Source organism: Haemaphysalis longicornis, unplaced genomic scaffold, assembly GCF_048455015.1.
Source record: "Haemaphysalis longicornis isolate Haplotype H1 unplaced genomic scaffold, Haemaphysalis longicornis Haplotype H1 scaffold_1, whole genome shotgun sequence".
In the NCBI taxonomy this organism is placed as follows: domain Eukaryota; kingdom Metazoa; phylum Arthropoda; class Arachnida; order Ixodida; family Ixodidae; genus Haemaphysalis; species Haemaphysalis longicornis.
This window is the reverse complement of record NW_027526203.1, coordinates 440305086-440325472: the sequence shown is the minus strand read 5'-3', so window position 1 is coordinate 440325472 and position 20387 is coordinate 440305086. Positions and strand designations below refer to the sequence as shown.

Here is a 20387-nt window from a genome sequence, read left to right as displayed (position 1 = left end):
CCTCACAATTTGACAAGAGCAGCTTCATGCACCACTAGCGAGAACTGTACTCGGCAGAACCCTGCGATATCTTTTTACATATGCTTGTCGCAATTGAAACAACGTGTAAACTGGACAGAAGTTCTTCATCAAATCGGCTTGCCGTACGACGAGTTCCTCCCATGTTCTTAATGCGGAGTGGAACATACTGAAGGGGGATTTGACATCTAAAGCACCTCTATCCTCGCTCCTCGCTGTTCCCCACTCCGCCGCTGTTTTCCAGGCTGCAAGGTGCGGTCGGCCACCTTTTGTTTCTACCGATGACCAGAGCCAGAGTCGAGTGCTCCTTTTCGGCCCTCAGCCGGGTTTTGTCACCATTGAGAAGCCGCCTTTTGCCAAACCATGTAAATGAACTGATAAACATCATTACTGAAGGCCCGGAACTGCCACGCGCGTCCGAGCTGCCACTGACAATGACCGACGTGCGCGTTTTTTTCAGGATTTTATCGAGTGGTGGGGTGTTCCAGCAAGAAACCCAGACGGGTGTAAACTCGCACATATATTTGCGGTGGCTTAGTTTGCTTTGCTTACATTTTAATTAATAATTTTTAATAGTTTAGTTGTGGAGTGAAGGGTCGGGATGTGCAAAGTGTCTGGGCTTGTAATGTACATACATTTCCAACCAATTTTGTGCAAAAGTCGCGAATTCATAACATATACTTATATATGATAAGGTTTATTGCTAGTAGTCTGCACTGCCCCGTAATTTCTCGGCACGACATATGTAGTTATTGTTTTTTCTATTTTTTGTATGTTCATGCAGGAGTTCAACTTTCAACTCTGTGTTACGTGAAGTAAAATTAAGTGTTCGCAACCTTCGTCATGAAGGCTGGCGTCAACGACACAGATAAAAAATAAAGATGGCTATCGCTTCTAGCTCCTCTATACCTCCCACCCCCACCCCACCTGAAAATTCAGTCCCTGGGGAAACCCCTGTCAGTGTGGACCTCCTTCTGGTCCCCCGCCAGACAGACTACAATACCTAAATTGGTGACGCTGCCATCAGCCGTCTCTTCACTTTCCTTCGCAACTCTGGTGCCCCTGCTTTGATTGACTTGCATTTATGCTGTAGGTTGAGTTCTCTAATACAGCAGCAAGCTATCAAGAAGGTTGCAGGCGTGCTTTGATCTAACAACGACTGATGACTATTTTACTGGTTTTACCGCACAGTTTTACTGGTTTTACCGCGACCTCCGAGATTGCGGTTGCCGGTTTCGTTTTCGTCATTTCCGCATACTCCGCAAGGTGGCCGACAGGCGGTGGCGACAGACTCTTCCGGTTCCGTCTATCTGTCAGGAACCTAGCACCCGATTCTGAGGCGTTCTTCATGTTATGGCGAGACGAATAGGGGGTAAGTCGACGAACCTCTTATCAGGAGGTTTGTTTGCAGCCCGCACCCGTGCTGGCTTGCTTTTAGAGATTAAGTGCCTCGCTTTCCTGCACGAAAGCTTTTTTTGCGGCCTCGTTCCAATTCAGCTATGATGTGATGACTAGGCCTAGTGCTTCTAGTAACTTCGATCCACGTCTTTTCTGCAGAATCGTCACCCGTTTTTTCTCGGGCGTGCAGGCTATGTGTGTGCGTGATCGCGATCCCTTCTTACGCCGGGCGGAAGTCGCGATTGCAACACACAACGCTGGCGTGGCGGAACGTCGCAGGTTTCGGTTTCGCGCGTTCTACTGTGTTGTGTGGGCGTTGACCTCGTGTGGGAAGCAATCGCTGAAAGCGAACGCTCCTTTCACGATTAACAACGTTCACTCATCCATTTGTTGTAAAAGCCGCGATCGTATTTCCGCAAAATAACAATGGTCCTGTTCTTCCAGTGTGCGAGACCAGTGATTGCTTTTTACGCATCAATGTTCAGTGAAGTGCAGACAAATTCCTTTGCCCCAGCTTTTCCACGTCTTAAAACAGTGCGCTTTTCCGTGCTAAAGGCAAGAGCCGGGAGACCCGAACAAAGAAAGCATACGATCTTCAGACTCACGCTTGCTCGATCTACCTGCTGTTAGCCGATGGTAAAAAGGAAAACAATGAAGTTTTAATCCGTTGCTAAGTATTGAGTAGCATGCGCTCCATGACACGCATCGTAAGAGTAATATAAATACAGCGGCATGAAATTGAGCAAGCTTAGTATTGACGCTTTTTTAGCTGTTCTAGCTCTCGATAGTATTCATGGAAGCTACAGCAAGAAACAAGGTGTTAAATCCTGAGCTCGCGCTTTTTTGTTTCCTTTGTGCGCCCCCACCAATCACTCGTGGAGAGGTTATGGTGTCGCGCACACTCACGGCGGAAAATCGAAGCCGTATCCGTGGCCGAGGGGAATAAGAATTTGCAGCATAATGACTCTGGACATTGAGCAGGAATCGCTCCCAGCTAGCCGCGCGAACAACTTCCAGCGTTTCTGAGTAGTAACATGAGAATCAGCACATTGAACCAAGGACAGGATTTTCAGTTGCTGATCATTTTCGGAACAGTGTTTGCCTGTGAGGAATTCTTACCATGGATTTATTGTGCAGTGGCATTGTGCATTCCTAATGCATTCTGTTGCAGTTGTGAAAACTGTTTCGAAGCCCGCGTGAAGCTTTTAACGTAGAAGCTTGGGTGCGTCGGTGAAACATGAGAGAGAATGAAACAGCGCAGAATAACACCGCAGTGCTGTGGTGTTATCCCACGCTCTTGTCCTTGTTTTTTGCGCTGTTTTATTTTCAGTTACACTTATGTTTTAGTGCATGTTAGAATATTTCGTTCTTGGCTTCTAATCATTCTACTGTTTGTTATTCTGCACATGTCTTCTTGGAACCTTTATCTTGAGCTGCAAACCAGTCATCCCAGCATTGATATTACCATCTTGGAGTCCGAGTCGCCAACATGGCAGAAGTAAAAGGGCCTGAAGCGCATTTTTGAGAGGTTAAACATAGGTTGCTTAAATCTACCAGATTTAGGGGAAATCCCCAAGGTGGAGTAAGTTTCTGCGAAGGAGTTTCACATCCACCTCAATGCAGCCGTACGGCTGCATTGAGGTGAATGTCAAACTTTCTTTCGCAGGTTGCTGAAATCTTTCAACGTGAACATTTAAACGGAAATGTTCACATGCAATCATTTTAGCACCATAGAGTGGTGGGGTTTGAACAAAGTGAAGTGTTCAGTTTAAATTTAATGCTGTACCTCCAGCCTTACCCCCCATATTATGCCTTCGGCAGATTTTAAAAGTGTTGGGGTGGAGACCCATTGTCATGTGTTTCTTAGGATTGGGTGGTCTTAGAAGTTGATTTAATTGACCAGTATTTTAGAAATTAACGGCTGGTTGTCATGGTGGTTTACTGATATGATTTCACCAGCAAGTTACTCGTGCAATCATACAGGCTATTCTTAAGGGTACAGCAAAGTTTCATTTGATTGAACTTTGAGACATCAAAAAAAGTGCACTTTAGGAAACATTGCGATAACAAAATTGAACTAAAGCAGCTTTCCGGGTGTGCACATGGTGCACATGGGTGATTTCTCTTGCATGAACTTATGCGGAAGGGCTCGAGAGACCTTATGCAAAATGTTGACATATGTCGAACATTGCATAACACAACTCATAAGCTGGCATGTTCAGCTATTATGGCTGCAACTTATTCCTGTCTGGCGGCATTCACAACCCCTGGGCTCACATAGTTAGAATGCAAAACTATTTTAGTTGTCATTAATCTCCGAATCTCGCATTTCTTTAGCTTGTAACCACATCAGTAAATGTTACGGCTTTTTTTTTTATAAACAGCCATTGCATTGTTAGCAAAGGTGTGCACTTCAACTAATGCCTAGTGGCAGAAATACTCCAAACTTCTGTGTGCAAAACCACCGTTTGGATAATTGGAACGTTGTAACTGTGGCGTGTTGTACGGCACTGACTGATGGTGCGCAGTGAAGCTTGTTTGATTAGGCAAGTGGGCTAGAAAAAACACAAGTGATGTAAAAAATGTGCATTAATTTTTATTGATATTGATTGATTCACGAGTTCAATGTTTTGTCATATCAACCAAAGCTGAAGTCTGATATTTTTTGAGTGCTACATTTTGCAAGATAGCTTGCGCATCATCGTAGAGGGCTCCAGAAAGCCCATGCCTGATGTTCCCTTGTAGCATCTACACCCAGAATATTTCTTTTCCTGCTTGCTTAAATGCCAGAGTAGGTTAAGAGGGAAATGATATTACTTATTAAATTGCCTGCATTGAATGCTATTTACCTGCATGGTGTACATGAAGTGACAGGAAGTAATTCTAAAGGGGTCACAAGTGAGCTACCATGCCACGCAGAGTACGTGCATGGTGAGGCATAAACGTGCAACCCTAGTAGCTAACTTTGGCAGGCATGCTACCTGGTACTGAAGGCTTCAGTTTTCTTTCCTACAAGTGTCATTTTTCATCAAAACGTGGCTTCCAACCAAACGTAATTCTAAACCGTGCATAATGGTCACGTTGCAAGTTGTGTGAATTTTTTTTTTCATACCCTGACAACGGTAGCAGTTACTGCATAAATGTTGTTTTGTCCTGTGTTTCTCGAAGCCTTCTGATAGTGTGACTCGGGCACTGTGCTCTTTGAAGTGTGATGGGGCCTGTTAGACCTGTTACAGCTAAACGTGCCTATTTTTTAATTTATAGCTGTACATGTAGGAATAATGCCTAGTCTTGAGCAAGGGGCCTTTATCAGGAACAAGCAATTATATGTTCACTGAAGAGACAAATGCTTTTGATATTTGCTTGGTTGCACCCTAACACATGTGGAAAGCATCTGGCACGCTTTTTGCAACTACAAAATTTGATGCCTGCACACCTGCAATGTAATCCTTGAGCACGTATATGCAAGTGCTTATACTTCAAAGGCAATGTCTCTAACAAAAGGCTAGCGAAGTCGCCTGTCTGAATCGCACAATTTCTTGGATTAAAAGTAAAAGAATGGAGTGAAAATTTTGCTACGATTTGAGGCATGCAGGATGATCATTAAATGATTGATTGATTGTAGGGTTCACTGTTCTTGATTTGACATGATTTGGCAGGTTGACTAGCTTGTGTTATTTATAAATAAATTTATTTTTCATTCCTATTTTAATTACTTCAAATATAATTGAGTATAAAAATATGGAAATGAGAGTATAAATGCTGATGATGCACCTGAAGGCAAATATTACATAATTTAAATGTTTACTGTATCCAATGTATAGCAACTAAACAATAGTTTTTGCATGATTACAGTCGAACACGGATATATCGAACTCCAAGGGGATCGCGAATTAGTTCGATATATGAAAAATTCGATATAAAAAATATGGGCTCTGAGACCTCACCTATGGCGAACGATCACTTACCGATCGTCGCATTCAAGAATGACAACTAATTCCGCACTCACGACGCAAGAGGACGCTTTATTCGGTGAAAAAAAAATCGCTGATCTTGGCCTGCTTCTTCGTCCTAGAAATGAAATTAAAGACGCTGGTCTCGACCTTCTCGAGGCTGCACAACTAGAAAATTCCAGCAGTATGCTGCGCCTCCTCACACCATGCACAAGACGCACGCAAAAGAAGAACAGCGCGCACGTACCACAAGAACTTTGAAGGTAACAATTCCAAGGCTCTCTGAACGGACTCTAACAAAGCGCTCGCGATGGTCATCTCCGAGAGAAACAGTGATCTTCGAAAGGTGCGGGACAACTCGCCAAACAGTAGCAACAGCAGCAAAATGCAAAAGAAGGAGGAGGGAGGAGGGAGCGCCTTCGTTCCCTCTTCCCTTCCCCGAGACGACATCGGGGGAAGACAGATCCAGAGAGAGAGAGAAAAAAAAAAACTTTTTCGTCAAGCCGGGGAACGTACGCAGCCCAAAAAAAGAAAAAGGACGTGCGCAGTCGGGGCATCCCTACCTAGCACTGTCACATTTTCCGAGCGTTCGGGCTTGTGTGCCTAGAGAGATTTAGCATACCGGGCTCCGTCCGCTAACTAACGCTACGGCGGCCGGTAGCGGGGCCCGACTGGGGAAGCGGAAATTCGTTCCGGTAGGGGGGATTAGTTCCGCGAGCCAGTCTTCGGCATGCCCGCGCATTCCTCTACATCCTCCTCAACCTCAATCGGGGGTGCAGCGACCGCCGAAGAGCACCTTCCAGCTCGCGTGGCGTTCGATATACCCAAAGTCGGGAAAAATATGGTTCGATATAAACGTACGAATTCCTATACTTTTACACAGACTTTTCAAGGGGATAATTTATGAGTTCGATATAGACAATAATTCGATATACCCGTGTTCGATATATCCGTGTTCGACTGTATGTGCGAATCGAGAAGTGAACGTGAAAATTTGACTTTTTTTGTAGTGCCATTTTATTCTCATTCAGTCCTTTTAATGCTTGAAAATTCCACTATGTTTAGCTTGAGGATAGTACGTACTTACAAAACTGGTTGTTAAAAATGCAGGTAAGAATTACTTTGAGGTTTAAGCGTGCTTGCTACAGGGGCAGGATGGCTAAGGCATTGCGCTGATGTCATGTGTTCAATTCTTCGCATCGGAAGATGTATTTTTTCATGGAGGTGGAATTCCAAAATGCTTAGGTGCACGACATTTCGGTGAAGGTTGAAGTTGCCCAGGCAGACTAGATTAATCTGTAGCCCTCCACTGCAGCGCACTTGATAACCTAGCTATAGTTCTAAATTTAATCAGTTTGAGCTTGTTAGCATTGTTTGCGAGTTGGAATTTTTTTTTTAATGTGAAGGCATTAAATGGCCAATTGAGCAAGAAAAGTGTGCGATGGCTTCACACAGGGACATAGCAGTCACTAGTGGCTCAGGGTGCTCTGCGCGGCACACTGCCGCACTCACTGCTGCGGCCGCTTTTCCCAGCCGAAAAAAACAATTGGAGGCCCTTTTGGGCCTACCTTAAACACGATTGGACCAATGTGTTTTCGGAGGTCCAAATGGACCCCCAATTCTTTTTTTCGGCTGGGTTTCCCCATGGAAATGCCCACAATACTGGTGTACCTGTTCAGTGCCGCGTCATCCCCAGTAATGTCTTCACAGTAATGTCTTCAAATTCAAAACCCTTGAGAAGGACTTAAAGTGTCTTTGGACTGTTCTTTTTTTTTTTTTTTTTATTCGCCATTCTCCTGAAAGAAGCAGGGCTACACTCTGCGTTGACTCCAAACACCGCAAGTGAAAACAGTTGCATCATTCCATACCCAGCAGTCACTCCATATTCAGCACAGTGACACATTTTCCGAAAAGAAATTATTTACTTTGTCCAACACCATATCAACATATGTTCTTGGGGGTATTTTTTAGATCATTTAACATCCTTGTAAGCCTATGGGGGAATAGTGAGCAGTGAAAATGCACTCCATGGCTCTTCTTTAGATAAAAATTTAGTTCACATGCAGTGGGGCCATGAATGCAATATTGCCTGGGGTTCTAAAGTTGATGCACTGACTAGCCTTCCCAGTTGTGACTAGCCATATAATGCTCTGTAAATTGAGCACTATGGTATCAACCAACTTGCAAGTGACTCTTATTTCGCAGCTACAATAGGCATTGCAGGATGAGCTGCAGTTAGATATAGTCTTTGTTCCAGGTTATCAACATTGGCATAGCGTATTGATGTGCACTATATGAAGGAAGGTGAGGATGAGAGCGAAAGCCAAGAGTTTTTACGGGAGCGAAATATCTTCCAGGAATGGATGGAAGGGGCTGTGTGCACCGTTTACAAAATGGGTACTTTTCTGAAGGGAAGCCAGTGTTTCTGAGAGCAGCGTTGAATCTGGGTGTTACACTAGTGTGACCTTTATTTCCCTCTGACTAGACACCTGCTGAGTGTAGCCTTACAGCTGTACCTTGATAAGTGAGCTTCAGACATTGAATATTCTGTGTGTTGTGCGCTGATGGCCATTAAAAGTGCTACTGTGAGAAGTTTTGCCATGAGAAGTTTTGCCATGAGACCTTTTCATCAAAATTAATCAGTTACTTTGTGTAGCACGACATTTGTCTTCCCCTTGCCTTTGTTTTCTATGTACGGATGTTCCTAAAAAATTAATGTGTACAAACTTGCTCTGCTTGCCGTCTTGGTTTAACTGGTTATGTAGTAACTGGTGGCTTTTCTTCTGTTGTGAACAGGCAGCTGACTACCCTAATCCATTCTTATTAAAAGTATTTTTTGTTTTACAAGACACCCAAGCCACTTGGAAAGCTGGTGTTTGTCTCAGTAGTTATCAGGGTTCATGCATGTGTTCATTAACATTTTGCATTCTTTATTATGTGGGTTAATTATTTTTTGAGTTCCTTTGTAAGCAGCCATTGTTAGGCTGTGTTTGTTGTTATTAAAGCCAAAATGCTGTCCTGTTCGTCGTATGTGTCAACTGAAAGTTAAATGTACAGCTGTGTAGGTAGAATTCATTGATTTTTGTGTGCTCTCTCTCTCTCTCTTTTCAGCACGCTCAATTTACGACACGCATAACAACGTTGCTCTTGCTGATGGTGAACAGCATGGGCCTGATGACCTCAAGGAAAAGGCAAGTGCTTTAAAGCAGTAGCTGTTGATATGAGCTGTTATATTGTCCAGCACTGTTCAGCCTCGATGAACATCATTTACTTTAAGCTTTTCTTCCTTTTTTTAGGGCTCTAGGTAAAATGTGAAATTATTGGAAAGAACAAGTTCAGAGGGCTACAGTCATTAAAGCCAAACGCCTATAGCTCCACCCAATGCCTATAGCTTTTGATGTTGACACCTTAGTTTTTGTGTCTACTTGCCTTAAAATAGACTCCTGGGCCCTGTCAAGCTTGACGTGTAGCTTTTAGCCCAAGAGACCATCCAGTTCTGTATAGTTTCTAGAAAATAAAAAAAAAAGCCTGAACTCGAAAACTGCATGCAACGAAAACCTGCATGTGACAAAAATTCCGAACTTTTGTCGACTTCGTTACAGCCAGGTTTAACTGTATTTGAAAAATAACTAAACTTTGGCAGCTCTCAGCTTCATTCCGCTCACGAAAAAATGTTTTTAGCCAAAACATATGCAAATATTCAAAAACGTTGAAAATTAAAAAAAAAATGAGTTGCACTCCTTGATTTTCGTGTTCCCCCATTTCTCCGATTTCTTCCTTTCATTGCCCCCTTCTCCCATTTTTTAAAAACTTCTGACATCTCTATAAGCTGTGCTTTTGCCAAGAACATGACACTGAGATGGCTTGTAGGTGCAAATGCTCTTGCAAAAATAACATTCTTTTAATTTAGCATACAACATTTAGCTTTTCTAGCCTGGGAGGGTATGCTTCATTGGGGTGTTCAGTTTATGAACAATACTGTGAAGTTTTTTTCCCCTGATGCCCCACTCACAGCAGGACATGTATGTGCTTGTTTGCAGTTTTCAATTGCTAGCTCCGGCTGTTGTGCAACACCGGTGACATTAAACTTAGAGCCTTTTTATAAAAAAGGCTCTGGGTCTTACGTTTTTCATAGGAATACTTATTTACACAAGCGATCAAACTTGTCACCAAAGCTCAGCAGGTAGTTCTGCTTCAGAGACTAGAGGTGTGGGGATAGATTATGGGATGCAGGTCGGCCGCAGAGGAGTTCTGCGTTTTTAAGCTGCTGAGTTTTGTTACGAAAGGGCGCATACAACTGCTGTTGTACCGTGATCTATTAATTCGATCCTGGTGAGAATGCATATGGGACGGGAGAACGCCAAATTATGAGGTCAAATGAATGAGTGTCAATTGTATGTGATTCCTCATTTTGCATGCGATAGATTTATAACAGATGGTGACGATAGATGTATGGCTGAATTTTAAGTTGCAAGCATATTTTTTATCAACCGAGAGCACAAAGAGGTACGAAAATGCTGAGCCAGAAAAAGGGATCTAGGAATATGCAGACAGAACAAATTCAGACTGCCAGTTGTTTACTGGCACCCACTGAAGCCACATGGGCAGTGAACCATGGCGGAAGAGAAATAAGAGACAGAGAAAAACAAAAATGGAGAAAAGTGCAAAATGAAGTTGTTGGCAATGTAACAAAGTACTGTGTTCCTGAAAGCACCCATTTTTGTTTGTCGATTGGCAAGGTTATAGTACAAAGACAGACAGACATAGGTCAGTTGCATAGGAGACAAAGCTATCTGACTAATTCTGCAGCAGCAGGTAGCTCTCTGGTTTTGCGTACACTTTACCTCGTAAGTTCCTGCTCTGACGGCTGAGCTGCACCATGTTTGTTATCTTCTAGGCACAGCTTTACCATTCCAGGTTAGCTGTTCAGGACTGTACATGTGCATGTATATGCAGGTTGTTGCCGTTTTCTTGCTCATCACATGAAATTGTAACATTTTAAATTTCCGCTGCTCTGGCTCAGAAAAGTTTGTTCGCATTCCCTTCTTTTGCCCATTTGGTTGCTTTACAACGTGTGGGTTCGAGCTAGGTGGTAATCCATACAAAGCGCTTGTCTTTGTCCCATTCGTCCCCTGTCTGAATTTTTGTGCTTGAAATTCGTACATTGGTTGCTTTGTTTCTCATTTTTGCACATTTTTTTTATGCTGCAGAGCATTGCACTTCCCTTTTGGTCACTGTTTTATTTAATCACTGAGTTACTGGATTGTCGCACTTTCTTGAAGTGGTTGAATGTTTGCCGTATACAATGTTATCTGTGGTGGATTGGTTGCAATGTGAGAAATCTTACATCTCCATAAATATAGCAAGATAGTGGCCATGGCATATTTCTGTGAGTTTAGCTAAAGTCTATAGCTCCACAAACTAAGCATGGTTTGGAGTACGCACAGATGCAGAAAACTGTTTGGTAAGTTATAACGAAAAATGTAAAAGAAAAAGATTTGAGTGAAGTACATCTTAAATATATTATTCTTGCTTGCCCAACAATTTAAGATTCGTTTTGAATCCACTTTACCATTTCGACCACGAAATGAGCAGCATGCTAACATGCTTTCGTTCTCTGAAACATCCATAGATTCGGTGCGCTGCTTTTGCTGTGACCCAGTGAGCACTGTCATTCTTTTCATTCTGGCATGCACCTGTATATCACTCATGTTTACCATGTTGAAATTTTCACTTCCTTTATGCAGATAATACTGATGCTTGCACTTTATGCTTGTTATCTCTGTGTAAATTCCTGTTAACTTGAACTCAGCCTAAGGGAATTCCCAAGTAATTTCATCAAAGAAGCAACAAAGGCAATCTTGGGTTGATCTTGACTGGAACCTGCTGTGGTGCATTGAGAGAATTACCCAATTTTGTGTTCCCCTTTTTCTTTTACAGCTTAGCAAAGTCAGGGAGGTCGTGCCAAGTATGAGCAAGGACCAGATATGCATGGCTCTGAGGACTTACGACTATGATGTCAATGCTACAATTACTGCTATATCAGAGAGTACGTACCGAAGCCCATCTTAAGACGCCACAAAGGAACTTGTACATGAAAGGAAATTAACTCTTTTTCTACAATTTGAAAGGGTGGAAAATAATTTGAAGGGCAACATTTTATTATGCTTGGCAGTCAAGATTGCTTTCTGTTTGCACAGTCTGCACACGTGCGCAAAAACAGTAATCTCAGTGTACAGCATGTGAAACAGGCTCATTTAGGCACATTCAGGCATGATTGCCAGCTGGTAGAGAGGACTTCTGTGGAAATGGGACTCGTCACAAGCTTGTGGCAATTGTAAAAGAGTGATAGGAAAAAACAAAGAAGCAAGTAATAGGTTACCATGCACGGCTGAACTAAGTGTTATGAAGATCACGATTCAAAGTCTTGCATGATTGCAGAGGTGGATATAAATATCTGAGGCAAAACATGAACTCACTTAATAGTGGTTTAGGCGCTAGCTATCTTCGTACCTACTGTTGAAATATAACCACAGGTAGCCCATGGAATGTGTAGATGTGCAACTGTGCATTCTCTTCGAGAATGGTTTATTGCAGCGGAGTTGAGGGTTTTGGGAGCAGCTGTTATTCATCACTGTTATGTGGCCACAAATGAGTTGCAAAAGTGTGTCAAGGAGTAAGACTTGCTCAGTGCATGGTGTGGGCACCTTCCTCCATTTCTTTCTGTGGCCCTCATTCATTATGATAGGAACTCCCTTTGGTCGATGAACTCCCTTTAGCACAAATGTACTACCGTCTTCTGGTGCCCTTTGTTTTAAAGCTATGGTAATTGCACTGCACACCTTAAACATATGAAAATAAAGAAAGAAAGGTGGTATCGCGTGCAAGATGACGTGCTTTTTCTGCTTGATCCCAGTGCTTAGTGTGTAGTGACTGTAGTACAGCTGCCTAACCCAAGACAGTTTTGACCCTTGGGGTGGGCTTTGTACCTCACAACCTTGAAGGCACCCTGCTTTGATTACCTGGTGTATGGGTGAAGTGCTTTTCTTGATGTTTGATATTCGCTAAATGCTGTTCATCATTTTCTTCCCTCTTTGATCGTATTTAATCTGAAGCACTCCTTTTGGTTCAACTTTGCAATGAGTTGTGTTTGTGATAGAAGCATGGCTGCTGCCACAGCTTACTCGTTTGTGTCGCATATACAGAGTAAGACTGGCACTGAGTTGTTAGCAGCAGCTGTTCTTATTTGTCAGCTGTAGCTGATGCACTTTTGATTTTGTCACCTTTTTTTTTAGCTGTCAATGTATTTGAGTTTATGGCAGAATTGTTCAACCTGAGGGAGTGGAACTGCCTTTTTGATATTTGAGAAATTTGATATTGAAAATGGAGAAAAAGTTCGGCAGTGTTAGTTGTTGCACCCTCAGGTTTGAGCAAATAATACATTACACTTGATTGTGAAGTTTGGGTAAGAATGGTGCTTGGAAAAATGCCCGTGTCGAGACTTTGGCATGTGTGGAATATCCCTAGAGGGTCTGATAAAACCAATTTGTAGCTTTACACTATGGCATGCCTCATAGCTCAGGTTTAGCTTTAATGCATAACCTACCTCCCCCTCCAAAATTTGAAAATAGTTGCAGAGGTCATTCTGTGGAAAGTTGCATTAAAGGGACACTGATGTGCAGAATTAAGTTGGCCTTATCACTGGATTGTGGTGTCAGAAATGCAAATACGGTCGAACATCGATTTAACCGGATTCACTGGGATCCACAAATTATTTCATCTATGTAATTGGGAACTTCATAAAATCACTAAAGCATTAGGCCTATGGGCAACTGTAGGGTGAATATATATTTGTTAAATTGTGACATTCCTAAAAGCTATCTCAAAAATTAAGGCTTAGCTGTGTACCATCCATAACAGCAGCAGTTGGTTATTAACTCAGAAAATGCCAAAAGTTTGAAACCAGGGGTATTGACGCGTGACGCTTTTTCCTACTCTACGCTTTGTGGTGTTGCAAATCGTGAATGGAGAAGCTGGATTGGCAGAGCTTGTTTAAGGGGGTTTTTTTTAACTAACAGTAATGCAGGGACATATAAGTGTAAAATAAATCTATCCAGGAGCTTCTCCCAAGCATGTTTTTTAGGACACAAACTTAAGCGTTTAAGGGGGCACGTGGGTCTTTGATCAAAAACTTTATTTTTACAGTTATGATGACAAAAATTGGTGGACATATGTAGTTTTTCATTCTGATTGTAGCAAAAAAATTTGTTTATGTGTAAAATGACTACATTCGAGTTTATTCAGACTTTTATATTCAAATTTTTAACAGCTTTTGCATTTAACAGCTTTTGCGAAAAAACTGCTGGAGTGACACAGCTGAACAAGGTACCAGTGAAATGTGCACAAATCAAGGAGTGCAGTAAGAAAGACAGTATCATTCTGTCTGGTCTGTACCAGAAGTTATGAACGGAAGTTTGGGCTTGGAAGGTGGGAACTAGAAAAACCGGTCTTGACTTCCAAGCCCAAACTTCAAGCGGTCGTAACTTCTGCTACAGACCAGATAGAATGATGCTGTCTTTCTTACTGCACTCCTTGATTTGTGCACATTTCACTGGTACCTTGTTCAGCTGTGTCACTCCAGCAGTTTTTTCGCAAAAGCTGTCCAAAAATTGAATATAAAAATCCTATTAAATTTGAATGTAGTCATTTTACACAAATATAAATTTTATATCTGCAATAAGAATGAAAAACTACATATGTGGTCCAATTTTTATCGTCATAACTGTAAAAATTAACATTCTTGGTTCAAGACCAGTTTTTTATTTATTTTGGTTCAAGACCCTAAACATTACTTAACTTTAACATTAAACAGATTCTCTTGCTACAACTGGCTGCAAGATTTGTTTCAATTTAAATTTTGATCAAATGTTTTTCCATGTTGTACAAATACAGTCAAGAAGTTTATGATCATGAATGCAAAGGCTATTGTCCCTTGTCTGTGCGACATGCTATGTCTGTGTTACGTACGACTACCAGCAGCAAAAGTGTGTGATTATTAGCACAGTCAACTACGCAACCCTTCCATCCATTAGCATTACTGACAGCCATGCTGTGGAATTGTGCGAGCATTTTCTACCTGCAGTACCGCCATTGCTTGATCAACATTGTAGGTGTTCCCTCTTCATCTTCTTGGTCCCTCTTCTACAGGCCCTCTTGTGTCACGAAACGTTGAAGGGGAACGAAAAGAAATGCGAACTTAAATTATTTTACTTCTAAGCAAACCAAGCATTTTTTTGTCGTCGATCAAAAACTGCAGGAGCTTTCAAAAGTGTGATCTTTCAGTTAAACCTAAACGTCATCGAGTCATTAGTTTCCTTCTAGGGATTGGCAGTGGGAGACATAAAACTTTGCTTCTTGTAGTGAAGTATCACATTTGCGTAATGTTGTGCCTGTTGAAAATTTTGTGTTCCTAAAACGATGCACTCTCACTAACTGCATTCACCAGATGGACCTGAAGCCGCTTTGCGGGAGTGGAACTGCGCTGGAAACAAGATAAAGGTAATCGCTTCTTACGTTCATTCGGCTATTGAATAGGAGAGTAGATATGCCTTGCGGGAATTTTTCCGCCAATATTGTTTAAGGTGTTGTAATGGGTCAGGCAACATGAAGCTGCTGTGGAATTGTAGGAAAAAGTATGAGAACTTGCTGGGTACCATATTTTCGTGCGTATAATGTGCACCAGTAATCTAGAAATCCCGAGACTGAAATGGTAACACAGAAATTGTGTCCCACAGTGCAGATTGACCACAATGTGTGCTGCACGGTGATGCCTGCATCTTGCAACATTGATTGCACTGCAGCTTTCTGCAGCTTGGCGGGTGGGCTGAAAGCACAGCTTTCACTTGAATTTTGGGATTTCATACAGGAAAATGCTTTCATGCAAGCTTAAAAGAACAATCTTTTAGCCAATGGTGCCTGCATTACTCAAGTAAAGGGGAGGTAATTATGGTGTGTGGGTTTTTATCAAGATTTAAGCATAGCTTTAAGTGGTTAATTATGGTTTGAGGGGATATTTTCTTTCTTTGGGCTGTACATTGGGAGCCAGTCATAGCCGGAGTTGGCTATATGCAAGAAAATACGCTAATTTTAAATTGCTTGAGAATCATAACTTGATTTCCTCCCACAATGTGCTGTACTATTGTATTATGGTAAAGCTGAAACCTGCGTTTTGCCTTAATACTTAAGGAGCGGAGAATGGCAGACATCTTAGCCTTCTTCCTTTCGTGGCAGTTTCATTGTGGTGGTTCCATGTTGTGCAATTAATGGTGAGCATGAACATGTGTTGGTTCTCCTACTTCAAATGGTTTTCGTTTTTCTCTAAAGTTGGCAAACAAGACCAGGAAGAGGAAAAAGAAGCCCAAGAAGGAATTGGTCCCTGGATCTGTGGAGGAAAGCCAGGATGTTGCCGCTGCTGGGGATAGCAAGGATGTGGATTTCGGCAAACTAGGAGAGGACAAGGAGCAGCCAGAAGAGAAGCCTGCTTGCACCTCCCCACAAGGTACGCCCTAGCCTATGCGGCTGGGATTTAATTACAGGCACTGGCGGTGGTCCACACGTGCCTACCAGCTAAAAGGGCAGTTTTTAGCTAAAGGTGTGCAGCAAATGTTCAAAACCTGTGAATATCAAGGCAGATATTACAACATTCATTTTAGCTGTGAACTGAATAACACTATTCAAACACTTCGAATATATTCGTAGTATGTTGAAGTTAAAAAACAAGGGCAAACAGTTGTTTCAGTGCACTTGAATACACAAAATTATGCCTTGTTTAAAATGAGAAATGTTCTGCTATAAGCGCATGCAAAATAAGTCTTTTGCAACGGCTAGGACGAGTTGGGCACTGGATGTGTTGTACTTTGAGCGCTTACGATCACCAGGCTTACTGTTGCATGCATTTGGAGGGCGAAAGGAAGGTGCTTTTGGAGGCGCTTCTTATTTCCCTACCATCGGGCCTACTCCACCCTCATGTTTCTTTTTTCGTACCTCGAAAATGTGGTCGTGCCTAGGTGGCCCCAATCATCACACATTAGATTAGAAAGTGTAATAACACACTACCATAATCCCCGGTTTTCAAATCAAGTGATGGACAAAATTTATCTTTTTTTAAACCTGTAATGTTCCTTTTTTTTATTAGGTTGTAAGGAAGACCGACGAACTTGTGTAACTTTGTACACCTAAACAGAGATATAACGCTCTATTGACGAAAAGGCTTTGACACCGTGGCACTAGATAAGCTCATTTGCCAACTCTGTACGTTTATTATGAGGCGCCTGCACCAATTCTGGCCTCAGCACTTTTTATGTATTCAAATTATACACGAAATGCCCTTAGCCCACAAAAATGCCCTCAGCGGAGATTTTTGTGCATTTGGGGACATTCGCAAGGCAGGTGTAAAAAAAAAAAAAAATCATGCTTTGTTAGTACTGAGACTAGGACCTAGAGCAGAGTTAGCTTGACACAAAAAATAAGCCTGACTCGCAGGCATGCCATCATGGTGTTGTGGCATGCCTGCGAGTCAAGTGGCATGCCTGCGAGTCAAATAATTTGTTGTGCCTGGTGCTGCCCTGCATGCCATTTTCTTACGTAGAACTTACAGAAATGTTCTTGGAACTGCCACTTGTGGTAAACTTGTGTATTTTTTTTTTCTTTTTAGTTTTTTAATAAATTCGCGTTGCTTTAAGAATTTTCAGTAATGGCAAAATCTTAGTTCAACTGCCTGGGGATATGCAAATGCATACATAGTGTATATAATACCCCTGTCACACGGGCACTTTCAATCCGGGCGAAGCAAAGTGCGATTGAGCGTGCTCGGTGCACCGCCGCTGCTACATGGCACGTTTCAATCCCAATTGAGAAGTTGCACCGGTTGCACTCTTGTACGCCAGATGGCGCCAAACATGTACTTCGCGGCCGGCGTCTGTTAACTTTGCGCGGTTGTAGGTATACGTAACTATGTAAATGTTACTGCGTGCTTATTTAGATCAAATCAAGTTATTTGATACCATTTCTGGCGTTAGTTGAAGTCGTCAACTTCTTTCTGTTCCATGAGTCAGCGGGGACGAGAGTATCACCGCTTTCGTCCAATAGCGCTTGGAAACCTCAATCGCACTTGAGAAACCAGGAGTTCGAGCGGGATCGGGCTCGATCGCGATTGAAACTGCCGTGTAGCAGCACCCAATCCGGATTGAGCTCGATCCGGATCGACTCAATCGCGATTGAAAGTGCCCATGTGACAGCGGTATAACTGAAACTCCCAGTAAGGTTTGAGGTTGATTAAAGATGTTGGACACATAGCGTCATCCAAACTACAGCCTCCTGTTGCCATGGCTAGTCTCATTTTAACCAGGGTGCGGCTGGGAATGTATGTTTCGACAGTTCTTATTTTGCATAAGGAAAGAGAAAGTTGAACCGAACACTTGCATATAGGTTCTGTAATGAAAACTCCCTTATTCCCCACGACACTTGAGTACAACCCACTGCAGGGTGCAGGTGAATAAACTCCTGCCACAGCTAATACAGTATTATAAGCACCAAGAATGTAAACAGAGGCAATTTAGGCAGACGCACCCTTCGATACTTGTTTTGATAAGGTGGAAAGAGTGCACATAAACACCCTGCTTGCTATAAAATTGGAGACAAGGAGTTGCTGTGATGGCTTTGCGGAAATTGTTAAAAGAATTTAACTCTGCTAATTCATGCTCATGGTGCACTTGCAAGTAGAAGGCATGATCCAAACGAACTACTAATCTGTCACTTGCATTCACCGTGCAGTAAGGAATGTGGGTTCATTATTGGAAACCTCGCTTCTTCCACAGGGAAACAGGAAAATTCCTCGCTGAATAGAAAAATTCTGGATATAAAATCAAATCTTGCTTTAAAAATTAGCCCAAAGCTGTCTTCGCGAAATGCCTGTCACACAGCATCCTTTTTATGAAGGTGAAAGGTTGTGAAAAGGGTCCTTTCAGTTTTGTGGCATGGCACTTATTTTTGAGATTGGGCTATCACTTTGACAGTTTAGTGCAAAAGTGCTTAACGGAGACCGGGTAATTTTGTCTTAACACTTCGGACCACATTTTTATTAAAGGGTTCTGGAGTTTAATGAAGCGATTGAATTTCCTCACTGATTCTGACCCATTTACTGTAATTCTCTTGACAAACAATGCTCCTAGCTGTACACTTGTTGTGGCCTTTGTGTGACTTCATTTACTTAGCCGCAGCGTGTAAGAGTTGTGTTGCAGGGTTGGCTTTTGGGGGTGAGGGGGTCAGATTTGTGATATTTCTCTGTGAGAAAAAGGCCTTTATGACTGAGTAAGCATGAAATAGATTAAAGGGGCAAGCACTTTCATGTATGTCATTTGGTTAGTTTGGGAATAAAATAGTGTCGACCTTTGGCGCATTTGCTTTCAGAAGCACCTGTGAATTCGCATAATCAAAATGGCAGTGAGCTGGTGAAGCCTGCTGAAGTGTCCTATGGCTGGGGTGATGAGGATCCACCAGAGGCCTTTTTTCAGGATGATGAGATCAAGCGTGAGGAAGTGGTTCCCATTGAAACCAAGAGCAGGTACGTGCGCTTGCTGACGCTATTCATTTTAGTGGATTTTTGTAGGTGTTATTTTTACATGGGACACTTACACTGTAGCTCTTATTTGCATTTATTGTGGGATGCTTTGTATGACGACCCTGTGGCATTGTGGTCAGTCTCTTCTTTATTGGGGCCATTAAGACAAAGTACAAGCTTCGTAATTAAAAAGGTTGCCTTGTCCAGATAACAATGTTACCAATTTTATCGCAAACTTTGTGAACAGACCTAAGGAAAAAAAACTGAAGCCCTTTTCTTAAGAAAAAGATGGTTAAAACGCGAAGCTTTCCCCATGCAAACTGAGTCAAATCAACGTCCAAAATCCATGCTCCCAAAGTCCAAAGCCAAAGTCCAAAGCCAACACTTGCGCAACGAACCCATAGGAAATGCTGAGCGACCCGAATGCGATGATGGAACGTTCATCATCAGCAGCGATTGTGTTACAATGCGAATGTCTATTCCAGTGCTCTGCCATATTGTGTTTTGCACATAAAGACCTCCCGTTGTCTATGCTTGTGGTATGGTGGATGTGCCTTTGTGGGAACTCATTGTGTAAAGGTGGCTTTCCTGCAGTGCGTTTTGTCGTAACTACATCGCCATCAGTGAGGCATAGAAAGCTTCACTTTAATACCGTGCCTGAATGGCGCAATCGGATAGACGTCGGCTTCATAACGAGAGGGATCCAGGTGCAATTCCGATCACGGGAAGCTTTTTTTTTTTCTTCTTTTTATTGAGGTGCTTGTTTTTTTTTTAACACTATCATAAGCTGGATGCACCCTTGTGGAAAAAATTTGAAGTTCTTCAACATTTCTTGCATATTTTTGGTTAAAAAACACCTTTCATGGCTGTAATGGAGCTGAGTGAGCTACTAAAGGCTAGTTCTTTTAAACTACACACAGTTGAATTTCGTAGTTCAGGCAACCTGTTCACCTGCAGTGAATCTCATGACACCATGTCACGAGCACATACACACACGAACAGAATAATAAAGGTAAAACAAGAACAAAGCAAAAAACGTGGACAAAGAATCGTGAGCCTTATTTTGGAAAGCGGGGTAACCTGGCACAGCACACGACAGACGATCCAAAAACAGATAAATCTAGGCTGTCAAGAAAGCCAAGGAAAGCAAAGGGGAAAATGGGGTAGGTCATTTTATTCTTCTTGAAATGGATATATTTTTTAAAAAGAAAGAAAGTGGAGAAAAACATGCCCGCCGGCCCGCTGGGTGTGATGTTCTTCTCCACTTTCTTTCAATTTTTTCACCGCAAAAGGGGCCACCCCCGCTCTCCATTGGTATTTCCCCCGCATGAAACGCCTATACCTTCTAGTGCACTGTACCCATGGGGACACCAGGCCAGCGCATAGCTGCATTCGCAGCC

The 20387-nt window shown here is 42.4% G+C and overlaps 1 protein-coding gene across 3 annotated transcripts in view; it reads left to right on the top strand.

Annotated features, from left to right (window-relative positions):
* Positions 1 to 1243: 1243 nt before the first annotated feature.
* Positions 1244 to 20387, top strand: part of LOC144155834 (spermatogenesis-associated serine-rich protein 2-like) — a 39301-nt gene continuing 20157 nt past the window's right edge. For all 3 annotated transcript variants that reach the window (XM_077687513.1, XM_077687512.1, XM_077687511.1), the window contains exons 1-6: positions 1244 to 1390; positions 8481 to 8560; positions 11310 to 11418; positions 14875 to 14927; positions 15753 to 15927; positions 18837 to 18990. In XM_077687513.1, coding sequence (XP_077543639.1) covers positions 1372 to 1390; positions 8481 to 8560; positions 11310 to 11418; positions 14875 to 14927; positions 15753 to 15927; positions 18837 to 18990 — 590 coding nt within the window. In that variant the 5' untranslated portion in view covers positions 1244 to 1371. The remainder of the gene's footprint in view (positions 1391 to 8480; positions 8561 to 11309; positions 11419 to 14874; positions 14928 to 15752; positions 15928 to 18836; positions 18991 to 20387) is intronic.